Source organism: Taurulus bubalis (assembly GCF_910589615.1).
Source record: "Taurulus bubalis genome assembly, chromosome: 7".
In the NCBI taxonomy this organism is placed as follows: Eukaryota; Metazoa; Chordata; class Actinopteri; order Perciformes; family Cottidae; genus Taurulus; species Taurulus bubalis.
Window position 1 is genome coordinate 20,155,108 of NC_136595.1, and position 16,648 is coordinate 20,171,755.

The following is a 16,648-nucleotide window of genomic DNA, read 5'->3' on the forward strand; positions in this document are numbered from 1 at the left end:
CACATTTTCAGCGAAAGCATAGCTGAGAAGCTATCTCTTATCTTGAAGCCTGACAGGTTTACAAGCTGTCACATTTAATTGGTTTACATAATCTCTACTTGTCAAAATGGAGACATATAATATTTGTATTCATCAAATTATGACTTTGTTCATTTGTTGGTCCTGTTTTGTGTGTTAACACATGGTTTGTTAAGTCAATGTGCGTGTATTGAAGTACACGTGGGGGTTGCACGGAGGTTCTAGGAGAGGTGCATGTCGTATTGAGACACTGCTGTCTCCTCTCCTTCTGTCTAACAATGCGGTGGGGAAGGTAGACACTTTCACCATCCCAATGCAGAAGACACGGATAGAGGATTTTATTTCCCTCCGTGTGACACGTAGTTGACAGTTTTCTTTTGTACCCGTTGTTTTTTTTTGGCGGGGGGAAATGTCGTGGAAAATGCCAAAGTTCTTTTTTTTTTTTCGCTCGTCCTACGCACGCAATAGGATAGTGCTCTTGTGGTAGGTGGTCAACAGAGAAGAGGAGACGGGAGACAGGAGTGATGTGCTCTGAATTACTCAGAGGACCGCTGCTAGTATTTAAAACCCCATGGATCAACCTGCTCTCGTGCTTCTCGCTCAGCGGACTGAGGATGGCTGAAGACGTGACCTGTTGCAGCCTTTCTTTCAGATATTAGTGTTTGGATGGGAATCAAACGCTGTAAAATTAATCCGTTTTCTCAGCTTCATTCAAGACGACGGATTTTTAATTAAAGCGGAATTACTTTTTTGGATTTGTGTCCTTTGTTTTACGCAGAGCGCACTTGAAATCGACGAGCGCATCTAATTGGACCGACTGGAGGTGAATCTGTGAATGTTTTTGAACCGATTTTGAAGTTGAGGAACACTGAGTTCGGTGTTTCTTTTTTGCGAATAAAACTGATGATGGACTAAAAACTGGTCAGGATCTCGCCCCTCCGCCGCTGTCACGCCTAGCGCAGCACCGCGCCCTGCTTTCTCGGAAACTATAACCTCCTTTCCCCTCTCCCGTCTCCCTCCCGACAGAATGGCCCGGTTTGGAGACGACGTCCCGGGCTTGTTGGGCTCAGGTGATGGAGGGTCCGAGCGCAACCGGAACCGCGATGGGACGGCTATGTCCACAGGTGGCATCTCCCCTGCCTTCAAGCAGACCAAAGCGCAGCGTGCCCGCACCATGGCCTTGTACAACCCCATCCCGGTCAGGGAAAATTGCTTCACCGTCAACAGGTCCCTCTTCATCTTTGGCGAGGACAACGTGATCAGGAAGTACGCCAAGAAAGTCATTGAGTGGCCATATCCTTTTCTGCTTCATGATGTAAATGAAGCGGGTAATGTGTGAAATATACAAAGGAGTCGATGAGTAAATTACTAAGGTGGGTAAACTGTGTCACAGTGTTCAATAAACAAGAACAAGTGTATCATGTTTCCACAAGTGCACACAATTTCACAGAAAACCAGAGTCCTTAATTAAACAGCCAAATTATGTTCAGTCTCTGGCCCCTATAGTGTCTCTTTCAGCACCATGGACAGCGCACACAGGGCAAGACATGATACATTCAACTAACACACACAGACAGTGTGAGATACACTTCAGTCATTTGAGTGGTACATTACTTCTTTTTGTTTATTTAATTGATTCACTCCTGTTGAGATAAATAATTGAGAAAGTATGAGTATGAGTACTAAATCTGACATTCTTTTTTAAAATTGTTTTATAGGTCAATAATCCAGAAGTGGATATAATTATCTAACGGGTTACGACTCAGGTTATAACAAGCTATATATAGACAAGAACTATGCACAAGGGGAGATGTCAATGGAAAGTGGATTAGGAGAAGACAAGAGGTTTATGGTTGTAAATCCTTTCTGTAAACAAAAGGCTATGAAGACCTGCTGTTGCCACAACACGCACTGAATGCAGTGAATATATATCGAGCTCAACTAGAGCAGCAACAATCGGTCGATTAATCAAGTAGTCGATGGACAGAACATTAATCAACCACGATTATGATATATGATCAATTGTTCCGGTAATTTTTTAAGCAAAAATAGCAAATATTCATTGGTTTCAACTTCTCCAATGTGATGGTTTTCAGTTTTTTCCAGTTTTATATCCCATATAAACTTAATAAATGTAAGACTGTTTAGACTGTTGATCAGACAAAATAACACAATTGATAAAATCTCCTTGGATTTTGGGAAACTCTGATTAGCATTTCTGTAATAATTAACACTTTATTGTGGGGAGTTGCAGCCTTAAACTCAACCACTTATCACAACCTGGCCAACTAAAATGTATCCACTGTCTGCTTAAATACAGGATTCAGAGCATTGGTATAGCAGCAAACAACTATTTGCTATGTAAAGATACAGTGGAATAATGTCTACCTGAGCAGAGGATGAAGTTGCTCTCCCACTTTGTGTGTTGTAATCCAAGCTTCTCTACATGTTGACATAGCCGGGCCGGCTGCACTTATTTTTAGTGCTAACGTTAGCATGTTCCGATGGCTAGCTCATGGCTGCCACTCTGCACTGCCCTCATACTATTAATGTACCCACTATTAATACTATTAATGTGGGTATTACAAAACACGTTGAGTGATTTTCAAATAATGATGTCACATTAATGATTATTTGGCTACTTTCTCAAAACTAATGACTCACTCTTCCATCATTTACTGGAAAGGGGAGTGACTATACTATTTCCTATGCCTGTCGCTGAGGAGACGACAACACGCAAATGTCCATTGGTGGCGTGTTTGTGCTGCTTCTGTGCAGCTCACCAGGTGTCCGGGCCAGGTGTGGCCTCCTCTCTGCTATTGTTCTGCTCCATTCAACAGCTTCCTGACTGACTGACTGGCCTGCTGATTATAAAAACTCAGCAAATAGAATGAGTGAGCCTCTATTGTTGATCGCTGTCTATTGTTGTTTTCTTTGGGCTTGCCCATCTATTGAGGTGATTAAAAATAGATACTGGATGAATTTCAATCAACAGTTGAGGAAAAAAGGGTGAAGGTGTGTGTGCGTGTGTGTGTTTGTGTGTTTGTATGCTCGTGCGTGCATGCATGTGTGTTATCATATCATATTTCATCCCCCTGGTTGGGTCATAACCAATAGTGATGGTATAATTGCACTGACAGGCACATCTTTTGTGTCAAGAATACAATCTTAATCCAAATAGTATGTGTGCTGCAGTGACCAGAAGGAAAGCAGCCAGACTAAATAACCCCCAGGTTAATGTACTGTTGTGGAGGGAGTGTCTCATTACACATAATGAGCTCTACTGTATCTGATTAACAGGAATTATATGTAATGATGTCTGACTGCACTGTCAAATCCTATTACAAAAGTCATTCCTCACTATTATAGTCAGACTTTATTATACTGTTTACTAATATGGTTTTGCGGGGAATGATGCTGACCTGAGTCTTTCTGTGATCTGGTTGAGATTAACTGTGATGAGTGGCTCTCTCCAATACATATGAATCATGTCTGGAATGGGAGGATTAATTTACAGTAAATACACGAGTAAGCACAAATGCATCATATAAAGACATTTAAACATGAACGCAATGATACACAGTACACATACATTTATATACTTGTGAGGACCCCCATTGATAGGAGCCATTCTTGAGCCCCTTTCCTTACCTTAATGCCCAGTGGTTGAAAAAGTATTCAGATCAATTCCTTAAGGAAAAGTAAAGTACCCTGCGTGCAAATTATATGTGAACCTGCAAAAACTGACCACTTGGGGACAAAAGTTGTGAACAAAAAATTGGCATACATTGCACTTTTAAGCTGATATGGCAAACTTGTTAGCAAACAGTTGCATATTTACACTTCCTGCAGTTATGGAGCAACTTGCACTGATCACTTAGTGAGTCACACTTTTTGTTTGAGGTAAATATGTCTCTTAGGCTTCTAAATGCTCCTCTATGTTCACAAGTTAGCAGTTTAACCTGAGCCCTTACCTTAAACTAAACATTAACCTATTTGTATTCATAACCCTTACTGTCATAGCCTTTACAGAAGGCATTCTAAGTTCCGCCTTCTTCTTGTCGTCTGAAACGCAAATCGGTCCTCACAGAAATAGAAATACAAGAACACGCACACACACACACTCTCTCTCTCTCTCTCTCTCTCTCTCTCTCTCTCTCTCTCTCTCTCTCTCTCTCTCTCTCTCTCAGCAGAACATCTCCTAAAGGTCAGCTATGAGTTGGAAAACAACATGTCACCTCGCTGTAAGGGGCTCTTTTTTCTCTGAGTGCTCAATTAACAGCAGATCAATTTAGGAATTATCCAGAGCCAGAGTGCTGTGGGCTATACGAGAGCATATTGCACACTGTTTTGATATTTACATGAGTACATATTCTCTCTTATATGTTTTGAAGGAGGTGGTTAAATCTGTGTATGCATACGTCTGGTCTGACTGTCAGGCCACTGACAGTTGTCAGGTTGTAGTCGATGGAATGTTGATCAAGGCCTGGCAGGGAAGAGGAAGGGCTAATTAAGTCCACGGCCTGAGTTTTGAGCAGCAGGCCTGGTGAGGACTGACAGCTGCTCCTCCTGTCTGATCCCCACTGGGATCCCCCGCAGAGGGAAGTTTCCCATTGAGAAGGTACACCTCTAAATAATTGATATGGATTTAATAGTTTGTTTCATCAGGGCACACAGTAATAACCATGTGCTTGCTGGTTGTCAGACTTTGAGTTTTTAAATATGAAAGGTAGACATTTTAAGTATTAAACAGAATGGGCCACTGTTCTTTTTGAGGACTGTCCATGCATTTCAAATCCTGGTGAGGCCTAACCAGGATTTGAAGTGCATGAATGTTAATTTGATTAAGGGCGCCTTTAAGGTTGTAAATCCTTTGCAAATGTCTCTAGAGCCAGCTTTAACCTGAGAAAGATCATTAATTTCCCTCTAAATTGCATTCTTGCATGAACAATGGAAATGGAAAATTAGCGAGGAAATGACCCGAGTGTTGATATGGTCCTACGCTCATTCATTTATCTCCAATTACAAAACAGTTTTTCCGCTTACTGCTTGCGTTTTTTTAAACTTCTTTAATCAGAGCAGATTTTTGTGAATCTGCTGATACAAATGTAATATTGTATCCACATCCACACATACACCTATTTCCTCACAGAGAGGTGTATATAAGAGCCAGCTGTGGCTCAGAGTTGACACGGTTTACTCGCGGGGCTGCTGCGTTTAAACAGGACTGACTGAACTATGGCCGCATTTATCCTTAGGATTGATCGTCTGGCTCAAGCAGACCACTGAGGTGTAGAGGAGATGTGGAATTCAAGATAGATTGGACAATGTTTGAAGCCGCAGTCTGTTAAATCCATTCAGTTGACAACATCTTTCACCTTATGCATATTTGAACAACAGCACAGCAATAGAGATGTTAGTTGTAGTTTATCAGTCTTTTCATTCCTCAGGAGGAAATAGAGTTAATTTGACTCCAACTGGTGATTACACTCTGGGCCTGAGCGTATTCACAGATGCACAGGGCCTCACACTCTGTCTTCATGTCTATTTTTACACGCATGTTTAAGGAGTCGAGGCAGAGTGCCAGCGTCACTGTGACTCACAGGATTGCTCACGAGACGCCTCACTGCTAAAGCTGGTAGACGATGATACCCGTCACGCTTTGGAGCAGCCTAGAGGGGGGAAGATGGGTTTTGGTTTAAGACACTTGTTGAGTGTGTAATTTAGGGCGACGTCTACATTTCATTTTACCATATTACTTGGAGGGAATTTATTGAAATGTCTGGAGTCAGAGAATCCAGTCAGAGTCATCACCAACTCTGCAATTCAGCTCCACGGAGCTCTTTAGCATCTTTTTCAGTTCATTGATTTGGTTTTCCAGTCCACAACTTTGCTGTTTTGATTCACTTTCAACGCTTTCATTGCATTGTTGGCTGTGTCATGAGTGCTGTACAGTTATCACTGACGACCAACGTTAACATTTGTTGCAGGAGTAAAGTTACATAGAGCCGTAACTTCAATATTGGTTTGGCTAATATGGCCCTTTGCCAGCGCTCCAGCGAGGTGCATGATGTATAATCCTGCTTGTCAACTCACCGCAAAGTGAAGAACTGCTCTTCAGTCCTTCCCTATGCAGTTCACAGTTCCCTTTGAACTGAGCGTGTTGGCTCCCTATGGTCTGTAATCTTACTTTGCATGGCTGAATACTCTGTGCAGTCCACTTCTCAGGGAACGAGGCGATCAGAATGCCGCGTGTCGGTCCAGCACCAAGCAGTGGGCAGACAAAGCTAGCAACTACCTGGTGAATGTAGTGGAGCATATGCTAAAGATTTAATCTCCTCTAAACTAAATAACTAAAAGGCCAATTTGGTGGAGACAGAGACAGAAAACAGAGCTGCAATGAGAGTAAATGTTTGCCTTTAATTTGTGAGGTTGCCAGAAACAAAACTTCAAATGAATGTTTCTTCTTTTCTGCTGGATGTGTAAAAGAATGTTTTCTGCTTCCCCCAAAGTGGTCAAAACACAAGTTATAGCAGGTTGTAGGTGCTTTTTAGCTAAGAGGACAACAAGTAGAAGTGTCATTTTTTATATATAAATATATTTTAATGTATCACTTTTAATACTATTTAAGAAATGGCCCCACTTTGAAATCTTGTACAAAGTCAAGAACATTTTTCTTGCCTTTGACAATAATGAAAGTAAAGTATTTCACATGACTGATACTAACCTCTTCAACGTCTTTCATGTAGTGGTGAAAATTAGCCTAATATACGGCATAACGATGTAGCCTCAATGTGTGTGTGTGTGTGTGTGTGTGTGTGTGTGTGTGTGTGTGTGTGTGTGTGTGTGTGTGTGTGTGTGTGTGTGTGTGTGTGTGTAACCAGAGATAGTTCAAGTGCCCAGTAACCGTCTTGTAGGATTGACTTTTGGCTGGAAGAGAACCCTGTTGCCTTGGATACCTCTGTCTTTCTTTCTTCATTTTCTCTCTTTCCTCCCCTTTCTTTCCTCTCTCTCGCATTCTCCCTCCTGCTTCGTTATTGTCGGAGGGTCACTCAAAATAATTATTTTACTTCTCCACCCGTCGGCCTGAGACAGTTATTATGCAGTGAAACCCCTTTTTGCTATTTGTTCTCACGCTCATCACGTACTCATCGCTGACGGCTGCTTTGTTTTCGTTTGTCCAAAGATTTCTCTGCGATAAACTTGCAATCACTGAGTCAAATATGTCTAGTTTTAAGTTAGAATCCCTGAGGGCTGGTGGGAGTAAGATTATATTTGCTTTGTTTATTTAGCTCACATATCCCTGAGTAACCCTGCTGGCTACAGCTGCCAGTGCAACGTCAATATGTCCAGTGTCAGTCTTATTCGGTCCCATTGCCTCCTCCTCACCCACCGGTTTAGAAAACTTCTGACACTCTAAACAACCATTGTGTTCCCTACCACTGATCTCCCATCATCCCCCTTATCACTTTGTCCTGTTTCTTCCCTCTGTTGGCGTTGCCTCCTTACTTCCGCTCTCCCTCCCTGTCTCCACTCTACAGCTTTAAGCTCCCTTCCTTCCTACCTCTTCTGCACATAACCAGCAGAATGGGGACTGCCCACGCAGAACATTAGATAAAGAACACATTGCTGGCTTAGCTCAACCCCAAAGCGGCTGGTGTTGAACTGACAACCAACACAGGGCCCATAGAGCAGCCACTGAAGCTTGTAGTAAGTGGCCCTGTTTATGGGATCAGGTTTAAGGCCCACCCGATCATTCCTCCTCGATAAGCCCTCTGTTGCCTCGTTGTGTGTGTGTGTGTGTGTGTGTGTGTGTGTGTGTGTGTGTGTGTGTGTGTGTGTGTGTGTGTGTGTGTGTGTCGCTGTCTGTTGTAGCTGACCTTTCATAATGTTTAGCCTGTGTCTGGTTGTCTCTACGGCCCTGAGGCTCATAACATGCAGGTTAATTCTGTTTTGTTTCATACAGAGGAATCAATGTTGGCCTGCCTATCAATGCTTACATGACATTGTAATTGCAGGGCTGCTGGGTTTGTTTAACTAAATTATTATTATTTATTTTATTCTGTGATCCTAATCTGTTCTCTCAATTCTAAGAGCATATACTTTCTGGGCTGTGTGTGTATATATATATATATATATATATATATATATATATATATATATATATATATATATATATATATATATATGATATATATATCATAGAGAGATTTTTAGCGTCATTTATTACACTATGTACATTTCTTGAACTACCTTTGCGCTCTGGTGAATAGACCACGTCACTTTGTGTTTGACTCTATTTGCTTTTCTGTAAATAATCCATTACTTAAAGGATGAGGCTGGCAATGTGTTGTTTGTGTATCCAATGTCGGCTATAGTTTATTCCTCTGTGTTTAAACATCCATTGTTGCTCAAAACCTATTAAAATAAGCCATACTGTTGCACTGGGAAAAACCTGTTCCTTCATTACCATGAACGTGGGCACTGTAGTTTATTTTGAGTGGATCCCCATCCTCTTGCCGGACATAATCACTAGTGCACCAGATCTTCTAGTATATCCATGACCTGATTTAAAAAGATTCACTTGTCAGTGTGGGGTCACGCGGAGAGACTGACTAACATGTTTGGTTTTGATCTTTAAAAATAATTTGTTGCCAATGACACAAATATAGAATATCACCCGCCTTATCCTTTCAAGTTAACATACTTTACCAGGCACTCAACATTAGGTCAGTCAAAAGTTCCTTAACTTCGTCCTTCCACTCCGTTTGAGTACATGATCCTCACCACCATCATCGCCAACTGTATCGTCTTGGCTCTGGAGCAGCATCTTCCTGGAGAGGACAAAACCCCCATGTCGAAGAGACTGGTGAGTTATTCACACATCTGCACACACAACCACACTTACTGCTCTTCTGTCAAAAGATGAGTCTAAACGGCCTCTGACGGAGCCTGTAGATCAGGGGTGTCCAAACTACGGCCCGCGGCCCGCCATGTTTTATTGGCCCGCGGCAAGTTCTAGAAATATAATGAAGTGGAAGTCAAGCAAATGGCAGCTAGCAGGCTAGCTCAACAATCATATGTTTGCCATCCAAACAAAACACAATAAAATGCCACACGAGCAGCTACGAGGTCGCTCAGCTCACAGCGCAACACGGAAACCTCTGAGACGAGAATTCATAACACAGAGCCTCACTGAAGTCGCAGGAATAATGTGCCCGGAAAAGATGCCTGATGTTGAAGCTGAACACGGGACCTGCTCTCTGACTCTGAGGTGCGCTGCTCAGTCGCGGCTCCAGCTGCAACGAATTTATTCCCTAAGGTCAGAATTGACCAGTTTTTGAAAGAGAAGGACCGACCTCTTCATGTGCTAAGTGACCCTTTATGGTTGGCAGACCTGGCATTTCGAGTCTACATCTTATGTATCATCTCAACACACTGAGCAAGATCCTGCAAGACAAAGAGCAGGTACCACAACCTCACGCCCACATGAAGGCGCTCCGTGTGATAGCATAATTGACCTCATTTGATTCATTTTGCGATGTGCCTCACCTGAGCGGCCCAGACGTTTGTATATTTTTCTGTTTGTGGCCCTCTGTGAAAAAAGTTTGGACACCCCTGCTGTAGATCCTCACGAAACCCAAACATGGCACCTCCATGCACTTTGCTTCCATTTCAGTTAAGTGTAAGGTAATTATCCCTCTGATTATCTGATTCGCTCTTACAGGAGAAGACTGAGCCCTACTTCATCGGGATGTTCTGTTTGGAGGCTGGGATCAAGATCATCGCCCTGGGCTTTGTATTTCATAAAGGGTCCTACCTCAGGAATGGATGGAACGTCATGGACTTCATTGTGGTCCTCAGTGGGTGAGTCGAACAGTCTGTGTGTGTGTGTGTGTGTGTGTGTGTGTGTGTGTGTGTGTGTGTGTGTGTGTGTAGGTGTGTGTGTGTGTGTGTGTGTGTTTGTGTGTGTGTCTTTGAAAGCAGTTTTGTGAAACAGGATTAACGTTTAGTATTGAATGGACACACACCCGGTGTCCTTGTGATCTTCTCAGAAACATTTTTAACGTTCAGCCCACCAAGAATAAAATACTGTAAGAAACAACGACCACAGCAAAATGCAGTATATTTTGTGAACTAGGTAACTAATAACTACAACCTGTTTCCTGAGCACCTTGTTGGATCACAACCCGCTGAAGTCCTACTACAAGAAGCCGTGTACTGTTGTGAGGGTGGTGAAAACTTGGAAACCATGACCTCACTCTGTGCTTACAGTTCATCAATAACATGGTAGTTAAAGGCCCTAAATGCCCTGGGGGCTTATGTCTACATTAGTCTGTTCTGTGGGGGAAAGGTGTTACATAAAGGGCATTTTACAGCAGTTACCAGAAAGGTGCCTCACCGTCTTAGCAAAGAGAGGAAATGTTTTTGATTTCTGCAGATTAACCTTACTCTCTCACACACACACACACACACACACACACACACACACACACACACACACACACACACACACACACACACACACACACACAGACACACACACACATGAAATATTAATCAATTCACAGTGCAGAAGTACAATGGAAGACAGGGTTCTTAGAGAATTCTACATGATTCTGGGTGTTCAATAATTGATCAGCCGAGCTCTGGCTCCTTAACGATACTCCACCCGCGGTTGGAGAGAGAAAGGGTGCGACGTTGGAGGAGGAAGGAGGAGAGGAGAGAAAGAGAGAGGGATGACAAAGAATAAGTGTTGTGGAAGATATGGACAGAGAGCCTCCTGCCCCTCTCACCTGTTGATCGGTTGATGTGTGATATTGCAGTTGAGGACACCCAACCCCATGTGACTAAACGGCCAAAATTAGAAGCTTAATTAAAACACAGTGAGACAGACACGTGCTAATGGATTGTTTTAATCTCACCCGCCTGAATGGGGACAGAGACAAAGACACCAAGGCTTGTACAAGGGTGGCAGATCCTGCAATCACGCTTCACCTTTCCGTTAGTGTTGTGTATCGATCAGGAAGTAGGTATTGATGTGTTGTCTTCTCCTGGTACCGAGGTCAGTTTGTGGCAAAGCTAAAGTCATTTGAATCATCCAAATTAATGCAATCTAATGCATTGGAATATTTCCCAAAACAGTTTTTTCAAACACAAGCTCAAAATGTTCACATGGAAGTAAAATGAAGGTTTTTTTTTTGCGGGTTCAATCTAATCTACCGATTGTGACTTATGGAGGAGACGTGCTTGATCTGGATGGAATAGCCTTCCAGCTCTCTTTTTATTAATATTCAGCATGATGAAGTGAGCTGCAGTTAAAGCCCCCTCGAAATTATCATTCTGACCACAGCACAGACAAATTAAGGAAAATGTTCTTGCTCTCCCTCCCTCCCTCTTTCTCTATAACACACACAGACTATCCAACATACACAGTCACATGGACACATTCACTCACCTGCAGGCTGTCACTCGAGGTTTGCGATCTTATTAAAAAGTGAATGAAGATTATGAGAACTGCTGATAATATTAGAAGAGTCACAGTGCTGTCTATCGGTTAGTATCAGGAGGCCTCTGCAGACAGGAGGGGTCACAGACTGTGTTGCAAATACAGATACAGACTCCCCAAACCCCTACTCACACATGCAGTATGCATGCAAACATTTAAAATCCTCAACATGATGCACAGTATATACGAATGTATACCGAGAAGTGATACATTTGACATATTTTTGGAGCATTTTCATGCCTCTCTTGTGGATCGAATCAGGGACGTCGTGGTCCATGTGTGCTAAGTGTGCTAAGCCCTATAGGCCATGTGGCACCCAGAGTCAATTGTATACATATAGTGCAGAATCACAAAATGTCCTCAAGGGGTTTTACAATCTACACAATGTCAGTGTCTATCCTTACACAGTGTCATCCTTGAATAATGAAAAACTCCCAAAATCTTTATTGGGTGAAAAAGACAGAAACTTTGGAAGAGTCACTGAGGTTTCCCTCCCACAGAATGGACAGATATCAAATACATATTGTTATAAACAGTAGATAGAAGCAACACTAGATACAAAGACCACCAGAATGACAATACAAGTCAAATTTGGTGCAGACCTAAAGCATATTAAAAAAATATATTTTCAGAGGTAATGTCAAGAAACTTCAGGCATCTTGGTGCTCTCGTGCTTAATAAGTGCAAAAACAATATCTTTTGTGAATCGGACCTTGAGGCGGTGCAGATAGAGATTGGAAGAGAGGGCAACTCCTGGTGCTATCAGCTTCTGCAATCCATCCTTTATTTGCCAGTATTATAAAGATATACTGTATATAAAAATATATTTTGAGTTCTTTATGAACCCTGGTGAGGTTAGGTGCACAGAAACCCAGGAAAACGTGAAACGTTCTGGATGTCATTAAAATAATGACCGGTGATTATTGACCTGGTGGGGCCCCAGACAGAGGGCTTCTGGTTACAGGCGTGGTGTACAGCAAGTAGTCAAAAGAGTCTAGACTTGCCAACTATACACTCCCTGTTCATTAATCATTCCTTCAGTTCGATTTCCCTGCAGTAAAATCCATCATCTGTGAAGCTTATAATGTTCAGTGTTGTTGACACGGTCATAGAGGTGTTGATTCAACTCACATGACTGCACTGAGCTGGCTTTGATTGAAGGTTTACATGCTTGAGTCATACAGGCAGAAACTCTAATTTAACTGTACGAGAGAATCCTTTGGAGGCAGAATACGTGGCCGTTAGCTCAGACTACAAAGCATGTGAGCCTTTCCAAAGTGGACACCCCTGACTCACCCAACATTTGTTTGGACAAGTGTAATTATGGAACCATTTGCTAACATGTCGATGCTTGAGGCCATGATTACTTCAGCAAGCTGCCTTGGTGTTTCAAGACGGCCTGCATCTCACACACTGGGAGAGTGAGTGGGAGGGACGTATGAAAAAGCACATTGCCCTTGCTGTTTCCTTAAAGGCTGTTATCTTGCAGCTGAGGACTGTTGTAACTGCAATGCAAATAGTGGGGTTGTAGGTTTTCTACCGCACGCTTCACCGGTCTGTTGCTCCTGCTACACGGCGAGTTGTGAAGGGAAGTCAGATAAAAGAGGAGGCTGAAACCAGTAACACATAACAGGAGAGACACAAAGTAAAGAAAAGAGATGAGAGAAGAGATAGAACTGGAGCAAATGAGAAGGATGCCTCTATGTGTAATCGTACGTACTAATTGGCACCTTTGGCAGTCTCATTCGCTGGCAAACCCTCCATTAGACTGGTAACAGTTGGCAGGGGGCGACGCCCACCGAAGGGTTGTATCACCACTATGTGCCAGACACTTAGAGGGGGGATGGGAGAGTGGAGGAGAGATGGAGTTAACTCAGAGAGTAAAGTTGACGAGATTGGGGAAAAAAAGAGCAATCAGAACGTTTTCTTTGTCCACTTCTGGAATCCCCAGGGTTGTTTTAGGAACACATACATTCCAGCCAGAAAAGTCAAAAAGGCTCTTTTTAATTTTTCCCTTTGGAAATTGAATCTCAAGGCTCTGATTTTGTAAGGCTGATACTGAAACTGAACATGTCGCAAAGGTCTCAACAGTTAATTGTCTTCTCATTGCACTGCTTTTTAGTTGCAAAATAAGCAGAAAATGGAAAGTTAACTAAAATACTTAACTACAACTTAACTAACGACGAGTAACTACCTGAATTAATCATGAATTGCAGTATTAATACACGTTTATAAATGCACATGTTAATAATTGGTTTGCAGTATATATTACTTAATTTACAAATGGGAAATCCATGATTTATAAAGTATGAAAACCCAATCATGAAATGCATAATAGTCAAGCTTAATCAAGAATGAAACATTTATAACTGTGTTTATGAATTGCATACTAATGAGTGTTCATGTTGGAACAATGCTTTAAATGATGAATTAAGTGTTTACTCATGCTACACTCTTGCTGAATAGTGTGTAGTTATTATAAAGTGCTACCAACATATTAAACATGCGGACCATGAGACAATATTTCCATTCCAAAATCCTATTAAAAATACATATGTTTTTTAGGCATGTTATTATTTGGTATTTAGTGAAGGCAGGAAATAAGAGGAGAGAGAGATGATATGCAACACCGGTCCCCAGCTGGACTCAAACCAGAGACAATGCAAATGCATAGACCAAGAGGACACCCCAAATTCATGATCTTTGTCATTCATGTCTTAATCCTCTCTTCAGCTCCATGTGCTGCGACTGCATGTCTTTTAGCCGACAGCATCGTCGGACTGTTTGGCAGTCATACAGCTGTTAAACTGTCACACACACACACACACACTGATGCTAACCACACACACATACAGATACACAGACAGACCTGTCGTCTCCGCTCATATTTGCCATCTGTTGTCTGATCGATTGATGAGTTCAGACGCAGCATGATAGGGATTTGTCCCCCTGAGCTGTTACCGTGGTGACGAAGGACCCCGCCCCAGGTTAGGCTGTCACTGGCTCCAGTGCTGAGGCGTCTCTTGTCAACGTCTCTACAATTAGACCAGACCAGGATAGATTTGTCTTTTCCTATAGTCTGATGGGGGAATGTGCTTATTCGCCTGCTTACTTTTTTCAAGTGTGTGTGTATGTGTGTGTGTGTGTGTGTGTGTTTGTCCGCAGAAAAAGCAACACTTTTCTTTCACTTTTCAACAAACCTTTGTTTCTCAAATCAAACCATGAATATGTACGTGAATGAGATGAAGACAGAGTGTGCAGCAAGTGACATTCAAACGACATCCTCAGAGTAAAATTGGTGTTTTAGCTCTGATCCTGAATTAAGTGAGTGAATAATAATGATGGGAATTGACAGTCTAACAAGCTCACGCTGTGTCCCTGTTTTCTCTCTCTCTCTCTCTCTCTCTCTCTCTCTCTCTCTCTCTCTCCGTTATAAAGAGGCTGAGTGGGCCGTGAAACAAAGGCTGTGTCAAGGGCCTTTATAGGTCTAGTCTGGGATCTGATCAGTAGATGAGGTGCTACCCTGACATGAAAGCGGTCCCGATGTTAACGGCAACTCGCGTCTCATTTAATTCAGTTCAATTACTGGTGAAAGTTGCAGAAACTGAAAAAGGGTTGAAACAGAAATTGACAGGAACATTTGTCAATTAGGAACTGGCAATTTCCTTACAAATCAAATTTCAGGCAGACTCTGATTTGTGCAGGCTCTGGTTTAAAGACTTGCTGAACAAGATACACGTGGAACAGATTCTTCCCACAAGTTACAGATGGAGTTTAGAATGAAATTACATCTTTCAAAGACAGACAGAGATGGAGGAGCAGCAGATGTCAGCGTCGTGAAGACTGCACTCTACACGCCGAGTTGTACACACGTTGTTCACTTCACAGGGAGACAGGCTGACATGCACACTCTGCACTGGATTCATAACAACATGTTGTTACATGAAGTGGTTTCTGGAGATTGAGCTGTGCCAAGAAACCGTGGTATCCTTTATAGCCTTTGACAAGTCAAATGTGGTATTCCATATGCCAATCAAGGGAGTAGCTTTGATTTCAACATCAGTTGGGAGACATATTAAGCTGAGGTTCCTTCCTCAGAACATTTGGAGCAGGTGAATTTTTCTGCATCACTTTATGGTGGAAAAGTCTTTATTTATGTAAAGGAATACACTAAAGTCAGGCACCAGGGGACAATTCAACATATCAACATAGAATGGAACATAATGTAGCAAGGCTCTATAGAGTTCTGTATTGCTTTCAACTATTTATTCACTTTTCAAAACACCTTCAAATTCATATTCAGTTCATTTGAACTGCTTTATAAACCTCTGGAATTGAAAATAGTTTAAATATTTTGACAAAAATATTGTAACATTATGATAATAAAGTCACAATATTTCAAGAAAAAAAATCTACTAGCCCTGTAAAACTGATACTAACAGAAAACACTTTTGATATGCATGAATATCATTAACCTCACAAATGTAAACTTCACCAACTCTGATACAGTACAGGCGAGATCCACTTGATCATAAATGTTGGTCTTGCACCCCTGCATTTTTAGAACTCACATATAGTTCACTATTTAAATGTCTAGGGATTATATAAAGAAGGCCACTTCACATTGAAAGGCTTTAGAAACAGATGGCCTTAAACATCTTCATTTCAGTAAATATTTTGCCAAATCAAATTGTTTACAGAATATGCAACCTTTGTGTCTTTATACTGCATGTAATCCATGACCTTTTTCTTTGCAGGGCTTTTACAAAGGCAATAGAGAAGCCCATTAATATGATATATGAGTGTACAGATGATTACAAACCCCCCATGTCATTGTAGAGGTTGGTTTATGTTTTTTGTCAGTTACACACAGTCTATGGGTTACACTCATTGTCTTTTTGGTTCTTCACAGTTCATTTTGTTTGTACGGCCTCTGGCGTATTAGAGAATAATGCAGCGCATTATAAACGCCTCTGGTCATGCTCAGAGCTCGCGCAACGTCTACGAAGGCTCACACCTTGATGCTAATTGCGGATATAAACAAAGCTTTATTTGTGCTAGTGAGCCATAACTACACCAACTTGTAACTTGTAAACCACACTTGTAACTTGTAAGTACTTT

The 16,648-nt window shown here is 41.9% G+C and overlaps 1 protein-coding gene across 1 annotated transcript in view; it reads left to right on the forward strand.

Annotated features, from left to right (window-relative positions):
- The window catches only part of cacna1ea (calcium channel, voltage-dependent, R type, alpha 1E subunit a), a gene marked incomplete at its 3' end in the record, with an annotated part of 75,284 nt that overhangs the window by 18,228 nt on the left and 40,408 nt on the right, over positions 1-16,648 (forward strand). Inside the window, exons 2-4 of the mRNA XM_079220577.1 lie at positions 1,045-1,333; positions 8,792-8,887; positions 9,746-9,885. Coding sequence (XP_079076703.1) covers positions 1,045-1,333; positions 8,792-8,887; positions 9,746-9,885 — 525 coding nt within the window. The remainder of the gene's footprint in view (positions 1-1,044; positions 1,334-8,791; positions 8,888-9,745; positions 9,886-16,648) is intronic.